The 23,100-nt window shown below is 32.2% G+C and overlaps 1 protein-coding gene across 2 annotated transcripts; it reads right to left on the bottom strand.

Annotated features, from left to right (window-relative positions):
* Positions 1–788: 788 nt before the first annotated feature.
* On the bottom strand, positions 789–22,482 carry LOC139527340 (nuclear cap-binding protein subunit 3-like). Of its 2 annotated transcripts, none has more exons than XM_071322729.1 (13): positions 22,241–22,482; positions 19,908–19,970; positions 19,255–19,349; positions 14,361–14,518; positions 13,497–13,622; positions 12,213–12,449; positions 11,597–11,874; positions 10,350–10,605; positions 9,513–9,584; positions 7,522–7,549; positions 3,563–3,708; positions 2,150–2,447; positions 789–977 (listed from the first exon to the last, which is right to left on the bottom strand). In XM_071322729.1, the coding sequence occupies exons 1-13, from the start codon at positions 22,454–22,456 to the stop codon at positions 830–832; spliced, it is 2,121 nt and encodes a 706-aa protein (XP_071178830.1). In that variant the 5' UTR covers positions 22,457–22,482; the 3' UTR covers positions 789–829. The 2 variants fall into 2 exon arrangements, with proteins under 2 accessions (XP_071178830.1, XP_071178831.1); XM_071322730.1 differs by having other exon boundaries at positions 12,213–12,446; positions 22,241–22,481.
* Positions 22,483–23,100: the final 618 nt, after the last annotated feature.

Here is a 23,100-nt window from a genome sequence, read left to right as displayed (position 1 = left end):
CAAAACGAACATTAATTTACTGAATAACTTGTGTGTAATGCATTTTGGAGAACACCACTGATCAAACCCAGTTTTTGGTGGGGTTTGTGTTGCTCAGTCTTTAGTTTTTGTCTGGCCTGCAACAAAAGACATAGCGGTTGCTTTTATGGCAACAACGGCGCCAGCTCCTGCTTCAACAATCATTAAGTTTTCTGCTTAAGTCAGTTTGATATTAACTATTTGTGATAGATCAATGATATTTTATATGAAGTTGCATTTTGGTCAATACCTGATTAACTATTTTGAGTCCTTGCCCCCTCTAGGACATGGTCCAGTGACTTTGACTTAATTAGCTATTTTCAATGTTAAGTTTTTTTATGAATGTAAAAATACAGCACGTAAAATGCTAATGTGAAGCTTGAAACCAAATTTCAGTAAGGTTTTATACACAGTCCACGAGAAAACACAACCATTATTTCCTACATGCATATAGATATAGGAAGATGTGGTATGAGTGCCAATGAGACAACTCTCCATCCAAGTCACAATTATAAAAGTAAACCATTATAGGTCATTCAATATGAAATAGCAGGAACAAATTTCCAGCTTCTGGGAAAAATTGTTTTCTTCCTCAAAAGTATCTTTACTCACACTGTGATATTTATCTTGCATATAGTTGTCACATGGTAATTTCTGAACCTATTATACTAAGTTAAGACGACACTAAATTTGTACATATTGTATTTAAGAACACTTTAAATAATTTGTAGTCAAATAATGATCACTGATGGCTGAAATCACTGTTAAAATATTTTGTACAGCATTTATTAAATTAAAACAATATCATTCATTAAATATCCCAAGATGGTGTCCTACGTCTCTTTAGTTTACTACGCAAGTCTAACCCAGTAGAGGGCGCTTTCCCTATTATTAAACTTCTTGCATCGTCTTGAGATCTGTTGTCTGCTACTATAGTTAGGCCCCCTTGTCTTTTTAACCTGGAATATATATACATACTTTAGATCAAATACAATGTTTATATTTTATGACTCTTCCAAACAAACATATAAACACACTTTATACTCATACCTGCCCACCTTTGAAACCTTTAAAGAGGGGACTCCCCTTCAGCTATATATGACAGCAGAAGGGAGATTTGGCATGAACATCATTTTCTTAGTTTAATATATTTGACATGTAAAGTATTCATCTACAAAACACCAATAAGAGTAAAATAAAGTTCTTTACTTCTTTAATTAAGGGTTATAATCTAAATCTACACAAGGTTTTTTTAAGCCTTTTTCAATACCTTTGAGTCTCGTAACTCATTACATTCCATATTTTGATTTTGTTGTGATTCTTACACTAAGCATGCATTTTAACTTTGTAATTCAGTTTAAACATATTTATTTATAGTGGATTGGTAAACAAGATATTACAACTTCTATTAATCCCATTCACCTTTGAGGGTGCATTTGCTGCCTTGTATAGTGGCATAAGCCTGCTCTTTTTTTCAAAATCTACATGGGTGTTTTTTACGTGCAAGAGATATAGCTCTTGTCTTAACACAGGCCAACCATTTATCATCCCCTTCTGAGGGACAATCCTCCTATCTCAAGACCGTACTCGCAAATGGTGTCGAAGGAGAGCTGAAAATTCAGTCCCAGACCACCAGAAGAAAACTTCATTTTTTTATATAAATAAGGCTGTTAGTTTTCTCGTTTTGAATTGTTTTACATTGTCTTATCAGGGCCTTTTATAGCTGACTATGCGTTATGGGCTTTGCTCATTGTTGAAGGCCTTACGGTGACCTATAGTTGTTAATGTCTGTGTCATTTTGGTCTCTTTTGGACAGTTGTCTCATTGGCAGTCATACAACATCTTCTTTTTTATATAAAGGTGATTGAACATGATGTGAAAAAAGATTCATTGCCAAGTTAACTTGGTCGTAAAAATTGCAATTATCTTTTTGGTCTATTTTACACTGCTGCTTGGTCCAGACGAAGACCTCTATCTTGTTGGAGTATACAAAGCAGATCTGAATTTCCAATACTTACAATGTATATATCAAACATATAAAAACTACTGAAGTTTTCAAATGATTGCCGATTGTTTATTTTTTTTCTATTGAAATTAATGAAAAAGCAGAAACCATCCTTGACAAACTTACTTTTTAGCTTGAATTTCTTCCTCTAATTCATCAGCATACATTTTCATTGCTGGTCTCTTTTTAGGTGGAGATTTCAATAAAACCTCTAATTCTTTCTCCATATCTATTGCTTCCTGATCAACAGGTTTGTCCTCAAATAAACGTTTATCAGATCTCATGTAGTCATGATAATCATTGTCATCTACTTCCTCCTCAGAACTTGCCCCTAATTCTCCATCCTCCATCATGTCCATGTCCTGTAGTGGTTTGATATTCCCTAACCTTTCCTCCACTGTTTTCTGATCAGTCACAGATATACCTGTTTTTAAGATAAAATTTCATATAAATAATTTATAATGCAAAAAATAACACTTGCAATACATAGGTTTCGCTCAATAATATCTAATAATTACATTAGATGTATGTTTCATAAGAATACATTATTCTGATTGGCTAATTGCACATCACGTGTTATTCCTTAAGCAATTGCATTACTCAATAAACATGATAAAACTTATCATTCAAGATAACATGAGGTCCAATAATAAAGTGCACAGGTGAATTAAATCCAAAAAAATATAAAATTCGTGTTTTCATCATCCTAGCTAAAAAATGTAATTATAAGTATTGAATGCTTCTTTTTGTAACTTTTTAGGGTTGTAAAAGCGTTGACCGTGCATACATTTTAAGAATGAAGCGCTTCAGCGCTTCATACAAAATGTACTTCGGTCAACGCTTTTACACCCCAATAAAGTTACAAAAAGAAGCATTCAATTCTTAAATATATGCGTAAAAAGGAGAACTACTTGCTCCTTTCATGAATATGTATCACTCATTGTTTGTAGATTTTGTTATTTAGACCTTCAACCTTGACAATAAACTCTCCTCCACTCAATTGTAATCTCATATTTTGTAAAATATTGAGAGTATTGCAGGCTAATACAAAGTCCCTGTCCAGTTATATATTCATTGTACTGGAACAAAATGCTACCTTCATCTATAACTTGTCATGGTGTAAACTATATAACAAATATCAAAGCAATATCTCCAAACATGACTGAAAAAGTGTTGAAACTGATTATTTGAGTCAATTTTTTCAGAGTCCTAGGACCATAACTCTGCACATAATCATCAGACTGGAACAAAACTCAAACTTGATCTGTAATCGTCATGATTAACATATACTGATCATTAAATCAATATGTTCAAGCATGACGAAAAAAGTGCGGAAAAACTGAATATTTGTGTTTTTATGTCCAAAGACCATACACAACTCTGCACAAAACTATCAGACGGTACAACATTCGATCTTGAACTTCTAAGATGATGCATTATAATTTATGGGATTAGCAAATTTATCTGACTGTATCAATTTTTATGTTTTGGAAAGAATATTTCAAAGCTTAATTTACTAAAACAGTTTCCAATATTTACCAAAATCAGTTTCTGCAGTGTCTATTTTCAGATCATCTCCAAATATATCAACATCATCATAAGTGATTGCATCCCTCTTGGCCCTCACAGCTTCCCTGGCCTCTTGGATCTCCTCCTTATACTGTGTGGCCTTTAATCTACGTTTTCTATAAATATAATATATATTTTAATATTTTTTAGAAAACAGATGTCATATAATATACAAAAGATTAAATTCAAGGAATTGTTGTTGAACATCCAATGGGAAATATTTTATGAAGTAGGTTATCAAGGTTATAGAAACTATTTATTTGATATTGAGATGGACAAGTTGTGTCTAGTTTATAATATATACCCATTGTTTAGCAGAGACGTAGCTAGTGTTGAGTTTTCAGTTTGACCTTGCCACAATATAGATGCATGACTTTTAACACTGAGAGCAAGCTACAAGGCAGTTCTTGAAGAAGGATAATTATTGTCTAGTGGTTGTTGTTATCCCAATGTTCAGTCCTAATTCTGTCTTGACTAATTATCAATCTTGATTTAAATGTTCACAAGTTATCAAATATTTTTTCTTGACACAAAACATAAAGGGTGTCTCTTAGTAAATGAAACAAGAAAATATGTTCAGTACTAGTGTGTATAATATAACTTTGAATACAATCAAACAACCAGATGCTCCACAGTTTATACGACCACAGAGGTTGAACCCTGAAAGTTGGTGCAAGTATGGACACAACATTCAAGCTTGAATCAGCTCTGAATTTGGATTGTGATTAAATAGTTGACACAGCATAGGTTTCTGACACACAATGAATGTGGTCTAATGAATTTAAAAATATATAAATTTACCTATTATGGTCCAATATCCAAAACCTAAATACATGGCCATGGATTGATTCAGCATATCAAAGAATACAAAGAATTCAATTTTTGATGATATCAAACGAAGTTTTATTTTTTACCCTCTTGACCTCAATATAGATCAATTTGATTAAACAGGGCCCAAAAATCAAAAATCTAAATACATGGTTAGATTTAGCATATAGAACCCCATACACTGTGGATTCATAATTATTAGTTGGACACCAATTGTTGTGGGTTTCGTGGGTACATGTTAACCACGAATTTAAATGTTCAACGAATTGCACATTTTATATAGACTTTGTGCATGTTTGTGTGCACAGATTGGCCAACCCACGAATCAAATATCCAAGAAAATGCAAAGTTTCTTCAATCTACGAAAATTGATACCCACGAAAATAAATAAATCAACAGTATTCAATTATTGTTGAAATCAAACACAGCTTGATTTTGGATCCCAATTTGGACCAACTTGAAAACTGGGCCCATAATGAAAAATCTAAATACATGTTTAGATTTAGCATATCAATGAACTCCAAGAATTCAATTTTTGTTAAATCAAACTAAACTTTATTTTGGACCCTTTGGACCATAGTGTACAACAATTTGAAAATGGGACACAAAATTAATAAAGGGCTGCGCTTTAGCGCATGATACGCTCGTTGCTCTTTTAACTTGTCTTTTATGCTTTAAATGTATTGTCCCAAAATTGGAAAATCCCCCCTTTTTTAAGCATAAAAATTCATAACACGGAAATGTAAAATCTGAAATTTATAAAAGTTGAAAGGGAGCTTACATCAATAGATATAAACAATTCACCAAAGTTTCATGGACATTGGTGAAAGCCTTTTTGAGTTATTGTCCGAAGTGTTAAAAATCCCCCTTTTTTTATGAATAAAGCCCCATAAATCCAAAACTTAAAATCTGAAATTAATAAAAATTGAAAGGGAGCTTATATCAATAGATATAAACAATTCACCAAAGTTTCATGGACATTGGTGAAAGCCTTTTTGAGTTATTGTCCGAAGTGTTAAAAATCCCCCTTTTTTTATGAATAAAGCCCCATAAATCCAAAACTTAAAATCTGAAATTAATAAAAATTGAAAGGGAGCTTACATCAATAGATATAAACAATTCACCAAAGTTTCATGGACATTGGTGAAAGCCTTTTTGAGTTATTGTCCGAAGTATTAAAAATCCCCCTTTTTTTATGAATAACGCCCCATAAATCCAAAACTTAAAATCTGAAATTAAAAAAAACCGAAAGGGAGCTTACATCAATAGATATAAACAATTCACCAAAGTTTCATGGACATTGGTGAAAGCCTTTTTGAGTTATTGTCCGAAGTGTTGAAAATCCCCCCTTTTTTATGAATAAAGCCCCATAAATCCAAAACTTAAAATCTGAAATTAAAAAAAAACGAAAGGGAGCTTACGTCAATAGATATAAACAATTCACCAAAGTTTCATGGACATTGGTGAAAGCCTTTTTGAGTTTTTGTCCGAAGTGTTGAAAATCCCCCCTTTTTTATGAATAAAGCCCCATAAATCCAAAACTTAAAATCTGAAATTAAAAAAAAAACGAAAGGGAGCTTACGTCAATAGATATAAACAATTCACCAAAGTTTCTTGGAAATTGGTGAAAGTGTTTTTGAGTTATTGTCCGAAGTGTTGACGACGGACGGACAGACGGACGGACAACGGTATACCATAATACGTCCCGTCCCGGGCGTATAAAAATCTAAATACACGGTTAGTTTCAGCATATTAAGGTAGCACAATACAAAGATTTTTCATCCCCAATCAGACATCTTTAAACTGATGTAATTCCACTCATCCTTCTTTAAATTTTATAAATGAGGTACCAAAAGAAAGAAGAATGATTATTCTTTCAAATTGTGATAATTTCATTATGACATAATTATTACATAATTAATTGTTATGTAATTAGCGGCTTTATTGTGATGTCCATACTTGAATGAATTTAGCTTCTTTGTTATTCATAGCATCCCAAAATATTTTATAGATTCTTATACAACACAGTTTTACCTCCAAAACTGTGTCTCAGATTTTTCTTATTGTATTTCATTCTCTCATAAATCTTCAATGAAATTTGCAACATCAATTCATAAGAATCACTAAATTCAATTGGGTACAAAATTTGTTCTATTGATGTTTTTGGAAATCTGAGACACAGTTTTGGAGGTCAAGCTGTGTTGTACAAGAATCTATAAAATATTTTGGGATGCTATGAAAAATAAAGACGCTAAATTCATTCAAGTGTGGACATCACAATATAGCAACTAATTACATAACAATTGATTATGTAATAATTATGTCATAATGAAATTATCACAATTTGAAAGATTAATCTTTCTTCTTTCTTTTGGTACCTCATTTATAAAATATAAAGATGGATGAAATGAATTACATCAGTTTAAAGTTGTCTGATTGGGAGTGAAAAAATCTTTGTATTGTGCTACCTTAAAAGAACCTCAATAATTTTTGATGAGATCAAACAAAAGTTTAATTTTGGACCCTTTGGACCTCATGTGGACCAATTGGACTAATTTAAAAACAGTGACCAAATTCCATAAAACACGGTTAGATTCAGCATTTTTAAGTAACCCAAGAATTCAAAAATAAAACCTCATTGAAATTGGTCAAGAAATAAGCAATTTATACAAAGTTTTGTTTTTGGCCCCTTTTTGGTCCCTAATTCCTAAACAGTTTGGGCCATAACCCCCAAAATCAATCCAATTCTTTCTTTTTTGGAATGGATAGACACTTACAAGCAATTTATTGTCTGGAAACTAGAAAAATACTTATTTTGATCCCTTTTGGTGCCCTTGTTCTTTAACTATTGGGACCAAAACCACCCAAATCAATCCCAACCTTCCTTTAGTGGTTATAAACCTTGTGTTTAAATTTTATTGATTTCTATTTACTCATACTAAAGTTATTATCTGGAAATCATCTGTCTTCGGAAAAACGCTGATGACGACAACGCAGATACCAATATACAACCAAAAATAAATGTTTTTGCAGTCGTATAAAAAGTGATAGCCCTGCAGATCTATAACTTGTAAATAGTTTTGGAAACATTAGTAACTTACTTTGAACTGCTAATGATTCCTTTCATACCTGTTAAAATATAAAGTTTATAGATTATATCAATATGTCAGTTTTAACTTGATTAATTTAATTTGTTGGTCTATTTAACATGTATAAATTGATTTAAAACTCAAATACTAGTTTTGATCTGAGATGATCATTATAAAGACTGAGTGATTAATAAATGAGAGAATACTATTACAGCTGATTTCATTAAATGTGTAGCTAAAGGTAATATCTTTGGTTAGTTTGCTTGCTTGCTGAACAATGAAGTCATTGTTAGGTTAGGTAAACTACTTTAAGAGTAGATTAGTTTGACAGATAACCAATCTATCTGTCTGTTAGACTAGGCTACTTCAAAGGGAGGGTAGTATACCTGACCTATTAGGCCAAAAATAAAATATTGTTTGTTTCCCCTCCCACCACCAACCCGGTAAAATCGCTGCGACTCGAAAAATTTTATTGGCCATTCTTGTCCAAAATTTTTTTTTTTGCTATGTTGGTTTTTGGTGATATCTTTCCGATGCTGTAGTAAACGTGTGTTGGTTTTTTGTCATACCTTTCTGATACTGTAGTCAACAAGCGTTTTAAATCAAGGCATTTTTGCATTGAAGCGCCTATATGATATGTAATCAAGGAAAACCACAGAAGCACAAACATCACACGATTTGTGTTGTGTGCAAGGGTGATATTTGAAAATAAAAAATCTGAAGAATCTTTCAACCCACTGAGTGCACCTTGATTGGCTTTGTCTTTTACCTCTGTTCCTGTTTAAGGGATAAAATCTTTGAGTAAAAATGGTCTGAATCGTGCTTTGAAATCAATATACTTTGTCTTTACTTCGAACAGGCTGGGCACAAGTCAGAAAATGTTGGATATGTGAATTCCCTGCTTTCAGGGAACCTCCCTGATTTCTGGTGTAAACAAGACCAGTTTAAATGTGTTTTTATTTTTCAATTTATGGCATGAAATTTACAAAAGGGCACGTTTTACGTTATAACTGCATCAGTTGAATTTGTAAATACTCAAAGTATTCTAGGAACAACAAAACATTAATAAGTGAAGCCTTGTTTTTTCTAGAATTCGAAAAAACATACAAATCTTTTGTTTAGGAATTAATTGACCAAGCTGCATGATCCAGGCATGCCAGGTGTTACTGAACATAACTGAATTATGTTCACCTCTATTGAAAATTTTTATTCATTGAATTTTAATTCCCAAGTCATTAACATATATCTTTTTGTCATCTCATATTTGATGATCAAGGTATGAATTGGTGAACACAGGTATTGTTTTGTTGTGAGTTTAGTTATGCATCAAATTAGACTTGAAATAAGCTTGATTTTTAACTAATTAAACACTTGCTTTCATTAAACATTGTTATCACATGAAGAATGTGTGCTTTTGTAGATTTCATACCATAAAATAAATAGGAAAAAAAAGGAGTCCCTGTATACAGATTTTAACACCAGAAAACTGGGATGTACACTGAAATCAGGGAAGACCCCACTTTTCTTGACTTATCTTACCTTTTGTAAAAATTCAATATAGAAAAAATTATATCAAGAAATAAAATAAAATAATTTGCCTACCTACCTACCCATACCCTGATAAACACAGTCGGGGAGGGGAAACAAAGATATTTTTAATGTTGGCCTTAGTGACTATTAACAGTTCAGCTAACAAGCAAGGTTACCAAAGATATTACCTTTGCCTACACTCCCAATGGAATCGGCTGTAATGTCTGAAAAAAGCTTAACAAGACTATTATAAATTTTTCAAACAATTAATTACAACCTCCAGGAGGAGAAGACAGACATGAAAACAAAATGTGTATTTTGTGTAAATAATATTTTATTTGAAAACAATAACGTAAACATAAAAATAAGACAGTTTTATTAAGATTGGAAAACAAGAGAATTTTCTCTTTTACAAACTCCTCTCCCAAAATGTGGATGTAAATTTGTATGTGAATGTGTAATGTACCACTTACCACTATAATTAGGATTCCCGTACTTCACATAATATTTACTCCTCTTCTCTGCACCAGGAAGTTTTTTATCAGCTAAAAATAAATAAATAACATTAGAATTATACTGTTAAATCTTTTCCTACATTTAACCCTTTTTATCATTCAGTCATTTTGGACAGAGTTACCTCCCATTATTGTCAATGCTCTCATTTTATAAAATTAGGTCAACATTACATACTTCCTCTTAATGATCTGATTGGGTAATTCAGAAATGATTGTGAGGTTTTAATTGACAAGAATAATGCGACTTGATGAGTAATGCAATAAGAAGTACTTGCATTCTGATATCTGTATGTAGCTTATTATAAAATTGCAGTAATAAATCTCACATATGGGTCCGTTCTTAAAACAAGAATGTGTCCTCAGTACACGAATGCCCCACTCGCACTATCATTTTCCATGTTCAGTGGACCGTGAAATTGGGGTAAAAACTCTAATTTGGCATTAAAATTAGAAAGATCATATCATAAGGAACATGTGTACTAAGTTTGAAGTCGATTGGACTTCAACTTAATAAAAAACTACCTTGACCAAAAACTTTTACCTGAAGCGGGACAGACGGACAAACGGACGGACGGACAGACCAGAAAACATAATGCCCCTCTACTATCGTAGGTGGGGCATAAAAATCAGCAATTTTTCAGTTTGTAAAGGAGCATAGCTCTAGAACAGTTAAAGTGACACCAACAAAACTCACTTGATCTGTTTTTTGTGATAATGAGTATTGTACATAAGTTTCATAACATATGGTTGATGCAAAATAAAGTTAGAGAGCAGAAAAGAAAAATTCACCAATACCTTTTGTAGCATATCGTAAAAATAGAAATTTGTTTCGCTGGTACGGCTCCCCTAATCTCCATTTCCCAGGAGGCCATGGAATATCTGGTGGTGTATGACCAGACAGAGGTTTTCTGACTTTTTTTGACTTTGTCTCTTTTTTATCCACCTCCATTTTTTCTTCCTTATTTTTGGAATCTGTTTTCTTTGCTGCTTTCTTTGACTTTGTTGTCTCTTTTTTACTTTCTGTTTTGTCTTTAGATGATGTATCCATTTCCTGTTCAAATCAAAAAGGTTATAGTCACATTTTCAAATCTATTGCAAAAGTTTATATTCAACTTGAACAAATAAAAAACCTACAATAAGAAAGCTCACATTTGTTAATGGCTATTCCAGAAAAAAAATGTATGGGGGGGTTGGAAGGCAGTTTTTGTCAGCACCCGCCACCCAGACAATTGTAATTGAGAATTATAGTGCATTATAGTGTGAAAAGTTGCTCTGATACCCATCACCCATGTATTATTAATATAATGTGCCTTCCAACCCCCCCAACCCCCATACATTTTTTTCTGGAATAGCCCTAATAATAATTTGCAGTGAGGTTTCAATTCCAAATGTAATATTTGATTTAGCATGGATTCCATAAAAATCTTGTTCACATCATAAGGTCATCATAAATCAAAATTAAATGAGGCCATGTATCTTAGTTTCCATTCCTGTTCAAGTACATGATTAAGCATCCAGACAAAACTTATGATTTAAATTTTAGTAACTTGACCTTGACCTTTGAAGAGTTGACCTCAAAATGAATAGGGATCTCATTGTATGTGACCATATATCAATAGAGGTTGCAATCCTAGTAGTATTTGATTCAAGAAAATTAAAGACAGACAGACAGAGAGACAATATTTCTGTAATGCTTTAAAACAAATAACAATGCATTCTCACATGAACACCTGTCTGAGGTAAATCTGAGTATTTGATTAGGTATCCAGAAACAACTTTTCTGTACAAATCATGGTTTAGATTTTTAAGTAATTTTGACCTTGATCTTTGCAGAAGTGACCTCAAAAACAACAAGGATCTTCCTCTCATTGTGTGTTTATACACATGTAGCATTTGATTCAAGAAACATTAACAGTAGACAGACAGACAGATGGACAATATTTCTGAAATGCTTTAATAATATTAACAATGCATTTTCAGAGCAACACCTAAACAACTGCCTGAGGTAAATCTAAGGTTCATCTATCTGATTCATATCTTACCTCTTCAGAATCCGACGAAGAACTAGATGAACTACCAGATGATGAAGACGATGAAGATGAAGATCCATCAGAAGATGATGATGACCCTGACGATGATGACGACCCTGATGAAGACGATGAGCTGGACGATGACGATGAACTAGAAGACTGTGACTTTTTCTTTGTCTTTGTTTTGACTTGTGATTTCTGTTTAGATGATTTAGATGCAGGTGGTTTGGGTATTTCTTCTTTCTTTTTATTTTCAGGTTGGTCTTTTTTGGTTTTATCACTGGTATTACCTGAAAAAACGCAATGGAAAAACATCTCAGTGCAAACTAGAACTGTGCTAGAGTCTTACTCCCTTTGGGAATGTTGAAAATTGATTAGTATTGTTTAATTGCATTTACTATTTTTGTTAATTCAATTTTGTTAATGTAACTTTTATAAGCCATACAAGGGGAGATAACACAGATAATATAGTTTTATAAAGGAATGTGTTGTAAATTTTACTTTTTTGTTATGTAGCAAAATTCTTGTTGCTCCAATTTTTACTTTTCAACATAACCAAAAAGTATTGTACAATTAAGCTTATTTTGATTTGAAAATCATCCTAAAAATACAATAAGACCATTCTTACCATTGACTTGACCAGTTAGCTTGATTGTATCTGTATCATCTAAAAGATCTAAAATATCATCATCGTCATTATTCTTCTGCTTTTCATTGTCTTTTTTCTTCTGTTTTTCATTGTCTTTGATCTTCCGATTTTCTTCATCTTCATCTGATGAGGAAGATGATGATGAAGATGAAGACAAAGACTTCTTTTTCTTTTTCTTCTTTACTTTGTTCCTTTTTTCCTTGTCTTTCTTTACTTCTAAAACAAATTTTACCATTTTTACTATTATCATTACATGTACATGTATGTACATATGTAATGAAGCAATTAAAAAAAAAATTACCCAAAACAGATAACCATGACAATGACATCATATGAGTTCTAATGTGACAAAACTTGTTGATTATACTTGTTAGATTGTTCAACATATCAATTGTCATCTGACGATTTTTTCTATCATAGCATAATTAAATATATGTGAACTAGATATCATTGAGATGGGAGCCATCTCTGTGGGCCCCGCTGTGAATAATGTGCATTAAAAAATTGTATCTTTACCATAAGACATGGGTTTGTCAACTGAAATCAAAGTTTTTGACCTTGACCTTTGACCTAGGAAGTTGTAAATAAATTATGACACACCCTTTGGTGTTGGTTTATAAACATGTCAAGTATAAACTTTGAAATGATAACGGTTCTCAAGATATAGAGCGGACACGATCTTTACCATAGGACATGGGGTTGTCAACTGAAACCAAAGTTTTTGACCTTGAACTTTGCCCTAGGCAGTCGTTCATAAATTATGACACACCCTCTGGTGTTGGTTCATATACATGTCAAGTATAAACTTTGAAATCATAACGGTTCTCAAGATATAGAGCGGACACGATCTTCACCACAGGACACAGGGTTGTCAACTGAAACCAAAGTTTTTTTACCTTGACCTTTGACCTAGGAAGTTGTACATACATCATGACACGCCCTCTGGTGGTGGTTAATAAACATGTAAAGTATAAAGTATGAAATCATAATGGTTCTCTAGATATGGAGCGGACACAAAGTGTTACGGACGGACAGACGGACGGACGGACGGACGGACGGACAGACTGATCACTATAGGGCGACCCGCCTTTGGCGGGGCCCTAATTATACAACCACTATTGACCCTTCATGAACCTACTCCTTTATACTGTATATAAAATACAAAATTATTAATGACATCTGAATTATCAGATCAACTGCAGAACATTTTTTTTTTTTTTTAAAGTTCAAATGTTTCTCATGACCGTAACCATGTTAACTGACCTTTAACTTGCTCTTCCATGTCATCACTCTCATCAGCTTCATACGGTCTCATGACTTCATCATAACTTCTAGTTAGTTTCAGCAAGGCTCTGGCTGCCGTTAGAGCATCCATCCATACAACATTACCTACGATGTGTTACATTAATTATGATTATGAATTATAAACTGCCACTTTGAACAAAATTTAATTGCATGTAAATATTGTTTATATACTATAAATTCAGAAATAATTGTGAGCATTTGTCATTGTGATTTTAATATGAAGAATAGACATAAATGCACTATTCATGCATATTTTTTTCATGGATTTTCCAAAAGTCCGTACACAAGCCTTTAGAAAATGTGTATTTCATTAAACATTCAAATTTGTGGTTAACCTATATTCATAAAATCAATGGAATTTGGTATACATGAATAATAATGAATCCACAGAAATTGTTATACCATGAATAATAATGTATCCACAGAAATTGGTATACCATGAATAATAATGTATCCACAGAAATTGGTATACCATGAATAATAATGTATCCACAGAAATTGGTATACAATGAATAATAATGAATCCACAGAAATTGGTATACCATGAATAATAATGAATCCACAGAAATTGTTATACCATGAATAATAATGTATCCACAGAAATTGGTATACCATGAATAATAATGAATCCACAGAAATTGACCAATTAATTCCATAAAGTGTGCAAATTTAACACACCAAAATATAACTGCAATCTTTATGGTAGATTATCAAGATACCATTAAAATATATCTACTCTGAAATTACCATATTACTTGATTAATAGGTATTTTTCAGATGCATTCTATACAAATCTGAAATCCCGGAATATAACTAACTTACATGAGGCATCATCTATCCATTCAACTCCACCTGGTCCAAACTCTCCAAAATATTTAAATATATCCTTTGTGTGAAGGTCATTTACCCCACGAAAATGTACAGCTTCAAGTCTGATACCACGGTGGTCACGGCTGATATCTTCTGCTCGGAAACCAAAGCTGTCAATAGAAAAAAATTAGTCCATTCTATTACATGATCAACACTCTTTTGTACAGGTAAAAAAAAGCTTTTTTATGACCACAAAGAAAGCAAGTGTAAAGTTCTATAAAACCTTATTTTTGTCCAAAAATACCTTAAAAATATTTTACTTTTTTTTTTAAATTAATTGTAAATATATAAAGGTTTTTTTTTGTTGCCTTTTCCTTTTTGAATAATTAATGTTTTCATTGTTTTTATTCGCAAAAGCAGGAATAGCTATAAGTCAGTTAGACATGTACTTTTTATGCTTATTTTAAGCTCAATAGCCTCAAAACTGATATAAAATTTCCTACACTTAACAGTAACTTGAAGTTACATGATTGATATACAATATTCTGTACATTTATCCAACATCATTATAGAATATTGTTGGTCATCTCAACGAGATTAATTTTCTTGCTTGAGTCGGAAAGGCAAAAATGAGAAAAGCAATCGAGTTGAGATGACCAAGGATAATCGGTTTATCGCTATTTCACCTATGAAGAAGTTGACAACGCACATGCTCCCTTAGTTGCTAGCGATGATTTTTCAAATCACACGACTATGCTGAGAAAGGAAATTATCAGTCAGTAAGATCAAAGAAAATTTCGAAAAATAGTGATAAAATAACATATAGAAAATCTTAGTAATACACAATTGCATACTCATTTACACCTGGGACCAATATACAATACTGTGGATTCATTTATTTTTGTGGGTACCAATTTTTCGTGGTTTTGGCAAAGTCTACATACATTCCTTTAGAAAATTTGCAATTTGTTGAATATTTCAATTCGTGGTTCTCTTGTACCCATGCAATTCACGAAAATTGGTATCAAACGAATATTAATGAAACCACAGTAGACCATTTTCATAATATAGACTTTTGACTCTGGATTATATAACTTTTCCACAGGTAACCTAATCTGCGGTTGGACATCATGGTACTCAGTCAAATAAGAGCGACCAAAAAAAATCAAATAAATAATCAGTGCATTTTGGAGGGAAAGTTTACTGCTTTCTGATGATTTTGTCATGTATAGAGTTAATACAGTTAATTTCCCAAAAAATTGTACTGATCGTAAGCTTGATTTTGCTTCTTTAGATTGCTTTTACTTAACCAAGTACCAAGATGTCCTACCAAAGAAAAGGTAACCTGTCGAAAAAAAATTATAATCCAGAGTCAAAATTCGGTAATATTTTATGAAAAATAGTCTCAGTTCAATTAAAGGAAGTTTTCCTAAGGTTTTGTATTAAGATTCAGAATTGTTTCAATTACATTTCATATCAAAAGAAAGAGAAAACAACCAATGAATTGATCTTTTACTTGGTGTCAATTAGCCACTGATTTAATTCAATGGCTATAATGAGTCTATCGATGTAGACTGAAAGTGAGTCTGGTGCACAAAATTATAAGCCTAGTATCATTGATGTAGACAGAAAGTGAGTCTGGTGTACCAAATTATAAGCCTAGTATCATTGATGTAGACAGAAAGTGAGTCTGGTGTACCAAATTATAAGCCTAGTATCATTGATGTAGACAGAAAGTGAGTCTGGTGTACCAAATTATAAGCCTAGTATCATTGATGTAGACAGAAAGTGAGTCTGGTGTACCAAATTATAAGCCTAGTATCATTGATGTAGACCGAATGTGAGTCTGGTGTACCAAATTATAAGCCTAGTATCATTGATGTAGACAGAAAGTGAGTCTGGTGTACCAAATTATAAGCCTAGTATCATTGATGTAGACAGAAAGTGAGTCTGGTGTACCAAATTATAAGCCTAGTATCATTGATGTAGACAGAAAGTGAGTCTGGTGCACAAAATTATAAGCCTAGTATCATTGATGTAGACAGAAAGTGAGTCTGGTGTACCAAATTATAAGCCTAGTATCATTGATGTAGACAGAAAGTGAGTCTGGTGTACCAAATTATAAGCCTAGTATCATTGATGTAGACCGAATGTGAGTCTGGTGTACCAAATTATAAGCCTAGTATCATTGATGTAGACCGAATGTGAGTCTGGTGTACCAAATTATAAGCCTAGTATCATTGATGTAGACAGAAAGTGAGTCTGGTGTACCAAATTATAAGCCTAGTATCATTGATGTAGACAGAAAGTGAGTCTGGTGCACAAAATTATAAGCCTAGTATCATCGATGTAGACCGAATGTGAGTCTGGTGTACCAAATTATAAGCCTAGTATCATCGATGTAGACAGAAAGTGAGTCTGGTGTACCAAATTATAAGCCTAGTATCATTGATGTAGACCGAAAGTGAGTCTGGTGTACCAAATTATAAGCCTAGTACCATTGATGAGTATTTGTCATCAGAAGTTTGGATTGAATCAAAGTCTAATGTCAAGTTATTTGAGAGCTTTCTGATCTAGTGTTTTATCTAGAACTTAATAAGGGCATGGTAACTTTTTACAAAAAGGGCATTATGCACGTCGACTATACCAAAAATTCGTAAGAGTTCCACGGAACCCAGTGTCTCGCCTACTTTTGCTGTTAATCGCAGACTCAACAAAAATGAGGAAAAACATCAATAAAAATTTCCCTCTCGATACTGTCTTTTGATTGAAAGAAGCTTCCAAGTTTGGTAAAAAAAATCCAGGATAGTTTATGAATCTAATAAATGTTTTATAAACTTTAACTGCAGACTGTATGTAATGTTAACTGGAAGAAAAACTAAGTCCATTTATAAGTAAAATACGGAAAAAGTGAATTTTTTTTTTTTTAAATTTACTTCTGAATAGTATTTTATGATCAGAAACAAGCTTTTGTCTAAGTTTGGTAGAAATCAAGGATAGTTTAAGAACATTATAAAAATTTTAAAAACTTAAACCACAGAGTGAATGTTTTGTTTCTGGCAAAAAAACTAAGTCCATTTATAAGTAAAATACGGAAAAGTGGAAATTTATTTTTACAAAATTTTCTTCTTGATACTATCTTATGATCATAAACAAGCTTCTGTCCAAGTTTGGTACAAATCAAGGATAGTTTATGAAAGTTATTAAAATTTTAAAAACTTTAACCACAGAGTGAATGTAATGTTTCCTCGCAGAAAAACTAAGTCCATTTATAAGTAAAATACGGAAAAGTGGAAATTTATTTTCACAAAATTTTCTTCTTGATACTATCTTATGATCATAAACAAGCTTCTGTCCAAGTTTGGTACAAATCAAGGATAGTTTATGAAAGTTATTAAAATTTTAAAAACTTTAACCACAGAGTGAATGTAATGTTTCCTCGCAGAAAAACTAAGTCCATTTATAAGTAAAATACGGAAAAAATGGAATTTTATTTTCACAAAATTTACTTCTGGATACTTTCTTATGATCATAAACAAGCTTCTGTCCAAGTTTGGTAGAAATTCAGTATAGTTTAAGAAAGTTATTAAAATTTCAAAAACTTTAACCACAGAGTGAATATTTGTGGACGCCGCCGACGACGAAGACGGAATGTAGGATCGCTTAGTCTCGCTTTTTCGACTAAAGTCGAAGGCTCGACAAAATGGGCACATAAATAAACTAGTAAGTTACACATATTCAGTGTTTCTCATTATAAAAAGATATTCAAATTTTACAAAGTTAAGCTGGTACATAATATAATGATATTAGTATAATAATCCCATAGTTGAGCAACTTTATTAAATACATTTAAACAATGCATATATTTATATGGAAATATATACATTAATCAAGTTGATCTAACCAAAATTATGTAAATGCGGGTGGAATGCGTAATTTTTCTTTTTGGGATCAATATTTTTCCGTCAGCTGTGCTATTCATGTGTCCGTAGTCATTTTCAAAAGAATCCGGATTTCCTTCCTAGCTGGTCTGTCTTCCGACTCTGATCCCTACTTCGTACAAATATTTCAGTGGTGGAGGAAGAAAATTTACAAAAATAAACGGTTTGGCACCCAATTTGGAAAAGGAATATGACGTTTTTAATGCAATAAATGGATTACAAATTTACTTCAGGCAACTTTCACGAAGTTCTAATGAAGTAACACACTTATTTTGCGAAAACAAAGAATGATTTGATGTACGCTCTCGAGTCTAGCAGAAGTGATATATAAAATATTGTCTTCATGAAATAACATGCAACCAACTTAAGTCAATGCCCTTCGATCAGCATAACAACCCAATACCGCAACCCGATCTTGATCCAGATAATGCTAAGGGCACATGGCGTCAGGCAAAGAGGGCATGGCATCGTGCCATGCTAAATTGCTTTAGATAAAACACTATGATCCAGCTGTCCATATTGTGTGCCATCTTTTATTTATGGTTCAGGTTAGTCATTATTCTGTTGGTAGCTGTTCAGTGCATCTTTTTATTTGGTTTTTACTTTAACAAGTTAAGGTGGTACCCAACACTTTAACTAAAATTAATTTGGCTCGTTTAATTTTCTTAAAATTTTGACAAAGTATTTACTTTGACCCTTTTACAAAAATATAAAAAATTCAAAAAATTTGAACCAACCGTTTTATCAGAAAAATTACACTGGTTATATAGCAGTTTGTCAAACACTTATTTTGATCATTGAGAAGCTTAATATTCCGTTAACAACACAACGTAATTAAAACGTTTAGCTGATTTTACAGAGTTATCTCCCTGTAGTGTTAGGTACTACCTTAACTATATGATTTTTATCTAGATATAGACCGAGGAGAAAGTGTATGAGCAGGTACTTAACTACATGTAGTTTACCTTTTATAAAGTCCATCTAGGTCAACAGAATGCTTTGTTTTCTTGGATTCTATCCCAAATCTTTTAGCTCTTTCTGATTTCTTTTTTATCTCATCCTAGAAGTGATGAACATTATCATGATTATTCATAAAAAATTCTGTTAGTATTTGTTAGTACTAAATTATTTTAAATCTTTCATGTATCTTTATAATGAGTTACATTATTATTGTTTTAACAAATTTTCCCCCATTTGTTTGAGTAAAATGTTTCTCTCATACCATTTTAATTGGAAAATGATTGGCTTTTTTTTTTTTCATTTCACATAAATAAATCAAGAAGCAAATTGTCAGTTTTTAGTAGATATCAGACAATTTACCAACAAATAAATCTTTTATATAAGACGTTCGGCCATTAGAAAAATAAAGAAACTGAAGAAAGCCAATGGCCGATATGTTTTATGTAATGGTTTATTACTACAATAATGTAATTAATATATGTTCCCTATTGGAATTTTTGAAACAAAACAAAAAATAAAACTATTAACAGAGATCATATATCTGACAAACTTCCACATATGAGACCACAACATGCTATAAACCACAACTCTACATGCTTTATATATCTTTGTGAACAAAACAAGTCAATCATTTTCGGATTAACATGATTAATCATACTTTTTCTGTAATGTCTATTCCTGTTACAAACTCTCCTGATCTGTTCTCGTACACTTTTGAAGGCTGAAAATAAAAGGAATAACTAAAGGTCAACACTAAAACCTGAACTGGTGTATACAGGTGTACTGGCATAAACGAATAATGGTGATGTTGATTGTTGCCAGACAGACCCAGTTTCAAATAAATACAGAAATCAACAAATAAAATATTTCTGAGATTTTATCACTTTTTCTTTGAATGTAGCTAATATATTTCAAAGCATAAGTTAGCCATTGGTGTCTTTGATGTATGTTTTTCACACTTTGGTAAATCCCCCCACCAATGACTTTGATCAAATATATTTCTTTTTTATTATATTATAATAGCATCAAATTTGATTTGAATTATTCAACTGAAAACTCAATTTTTAGTGTATTATCTTATTTCCGCAAAAATATCTGAAATGATTTAGAAAGTCTGTGCAGTATTTAGTGGTTTTAATATAACCCACAATTTTATTTCAGTCAATATATATATATATAACTCGTCTAAACATCAACCCAACAATGTTAGATCTGTAAATTTGCTTTCATATATATCATTTTTTTTTTTAATTCATTAAAAAAACACCAAGATGCAGAAAGCTTGTGCCAAACTTTATTGAAGATCATGAAGATACAGGAACTTTAAGAAAAAAACCCATCTTAATTCATTGGTCTAACATCCACAGTATGTTTATTTGCAGACGACACAATAGTTTATTTGGCAATAAAATCAAATTCCGATGCATCAACATTACAAAAAGATCTCGACAAACTGGCATCGTGGGAAACTACATGGAAAATGGCAATCCACCCAGATAAGTGTAATGTAATTTCAGTCACCAGAAATAAAAAAACAATCACATTTAACTACACATTACACAATCATTCATTAGAACATGTAACAACAGCAAAATATCTGGGGGTCACCATCAGTTCTAACCTTAAATGGAATGTGCATACATGTATTAACAACATATGCAAGAAAGCTAATAGCACACTAGGCTTTCCAAGGAGGAACCTGAACATAAGTTCAACACCCAATAAAGAGCAAGCATATAAGTCCCTAGTAAGACCATCACTAGAGTATGCTTGCTCTGTTTAGGATCCATACTTACAACAAGACATAGATAGCATTGAAAAAGTTCAAAGGAGGGCTGCACGTTTTATTATCAACAAATACAGAAACATCTCAAGCGTTGGTAACATGTTACAACATCTTGAATGGCACAGTCTCTCTGACAGAAGAAAAGACTCCAGATTGGTAACGCTTTACAAAATTGAACACGAAAAGGTTGCAATACCTAAAAATAATAAATTAATTCCACAAACAAGACAAACAAGACATTCTAATTCGAACAGCTTCCAAATTCCATCCTGCAAAACACAGTAAAGAAAAGAATCCTATTTTCCAAGATCTATTACCGACTGGAACAAACTACCGGATAACATTGTAAATTGCACTTCAGTAGACTCTTTCAAATCTTCTATTTCATCCTCGACAAACTGGCATCGTACCAGAAAAGCGTCAATATTAACTCAAAACATCTTACTTAATCATGTTAATTATACAAAACATGTTATTTTTTAAACTTTTTCGTATTTTTTTAAAAAATTGTACATCATGTACATTTTTCAATCTATGTCTTGTTGTAAGTTTCCTCCTGTGACATAATCTTCAATTTGTTGAACATGTTGAAGGCGGTCACTAAATGGTAGAATATGTAATTTTGTGAATTTGGCTTTCCATAGTTTTTATAAATGCATTGTCTGCTTTTGATTTGAACTTGACAACATGGTTGACGTTAACAAATGGTTCTCTTCAAAGTTAATATAATACATGTAATATATAGCAGACGAAACATTTTTGGAAGAGAAGAAAATAGAAGTACTAGCTGCGGAACTGTAGCTCTTAGGCATAGTCCGTAATAGTAAAAAAATAACATAAGGACCTAAGAGCTACGGTTCCGCAGCTATAGAAGTACAGGCTGAGGTACCAGAAAAGCAGAATTATCAGACACTACTACTGTATGTTCGTTATTATGGAACAAATATTTAAATGATCATTGATTCAACTTGTTTACGGAATGGGTATTCTTCCTTTTATTCACAAATGACATATTGTTTTTGTTTATTCTATTCTCTGTTGTTTAATCAATACATGTTGATATTAAAGCAAATTTTAAATACATCAATCATTATGTTAAATATTAAAACAATATGAAAAAGTGTGGCAGAATCGACTGATATTGAACTGTAACCGTGGCCGAACTTGTTGTGTGGACGAAACGTCTCTCAAGAGAAATTATAAACCTGTCTATAAGTCCTATTTTCGTTTCTTGTTTGGCCAATCTTCCCTATTCGCACGTTGAATTCTACGTTCCTCTCATTTTCTTCCTCGGATTCGTTAGGGCTACTCTGGAGTTCGTCTGCACCGTGAATAGAAACAACATCTTCTTGTTCCTTATCTGATTCTGTGTTGTCAATACAAATTTTTAAATTTGGCAACTGTTCGTCTCTGTTAGCCATTGAAATAAGTATGTGCTAAATTCCAACAGTCGTGTCCCGGACGAACACTATTTTTTTTTATTATCAAGTGATTTCAAGATTTATTTTGAATATTATTCCCTTTTTTAAAGGTATTATATGTCTTTGCTATTATGAAAGAAATAATGTCAAAAACTAAAGGCTTAAAATTAATCCAATCAGTATAAGAAGAAGCAAGAGAAAATATTCAATTTCCATAAATTAGCATTTTCCTTGGGTTACACTAAAGACCTGAAAGTGGACCTGAAAAGACCTGAAAAGACCTGAAAGAATACGACTAAAATTATTCAAATTGCATAACTTGTTTTATTATTGGATCGAATTTCTTCAAGTTGGAATTTTATTAATTGTAAATGTCCATTTTTCATTATAATTTAAATGTTTTTAAATAAAAAACAAATTTTTGATGCTGTAACGAAAATCGGTCATTTTATTTTGATGTGAATCACCAGTTGTCTTTCCCTGTTAATTGTGTTTCTATATGTATATAAGTTTCTCCATAGTTGGAGCACCATGTATTACTTAAAACACCCCTAATTTTGGTATAGTCTTGATTTTCATCCCTTCACGTATAATGGACCGTTCCATATCGTAGTATATAAGGCAGCTGAAGACAGAGACACTTT

This window comes from Mytilus edulis, chromosome 6 (genome assembly GCF_963676685.1).
Source record: "Mytilus edulis chromosome 6, xbMytEdul2.2, whole genome shotgun sequence".
Taxonomy (NCBI): Eukaryota; Metazoa; Mollusca; class Bivalvia; order Mytilida; family Mytilidae; genus Mytilus; species Mytilus edulis.
The sequence above is the reverse complement of the archived record's forward strand: the minus strand, read 5'-3'. Positions and strand labels throughout refer to the sequence as shown.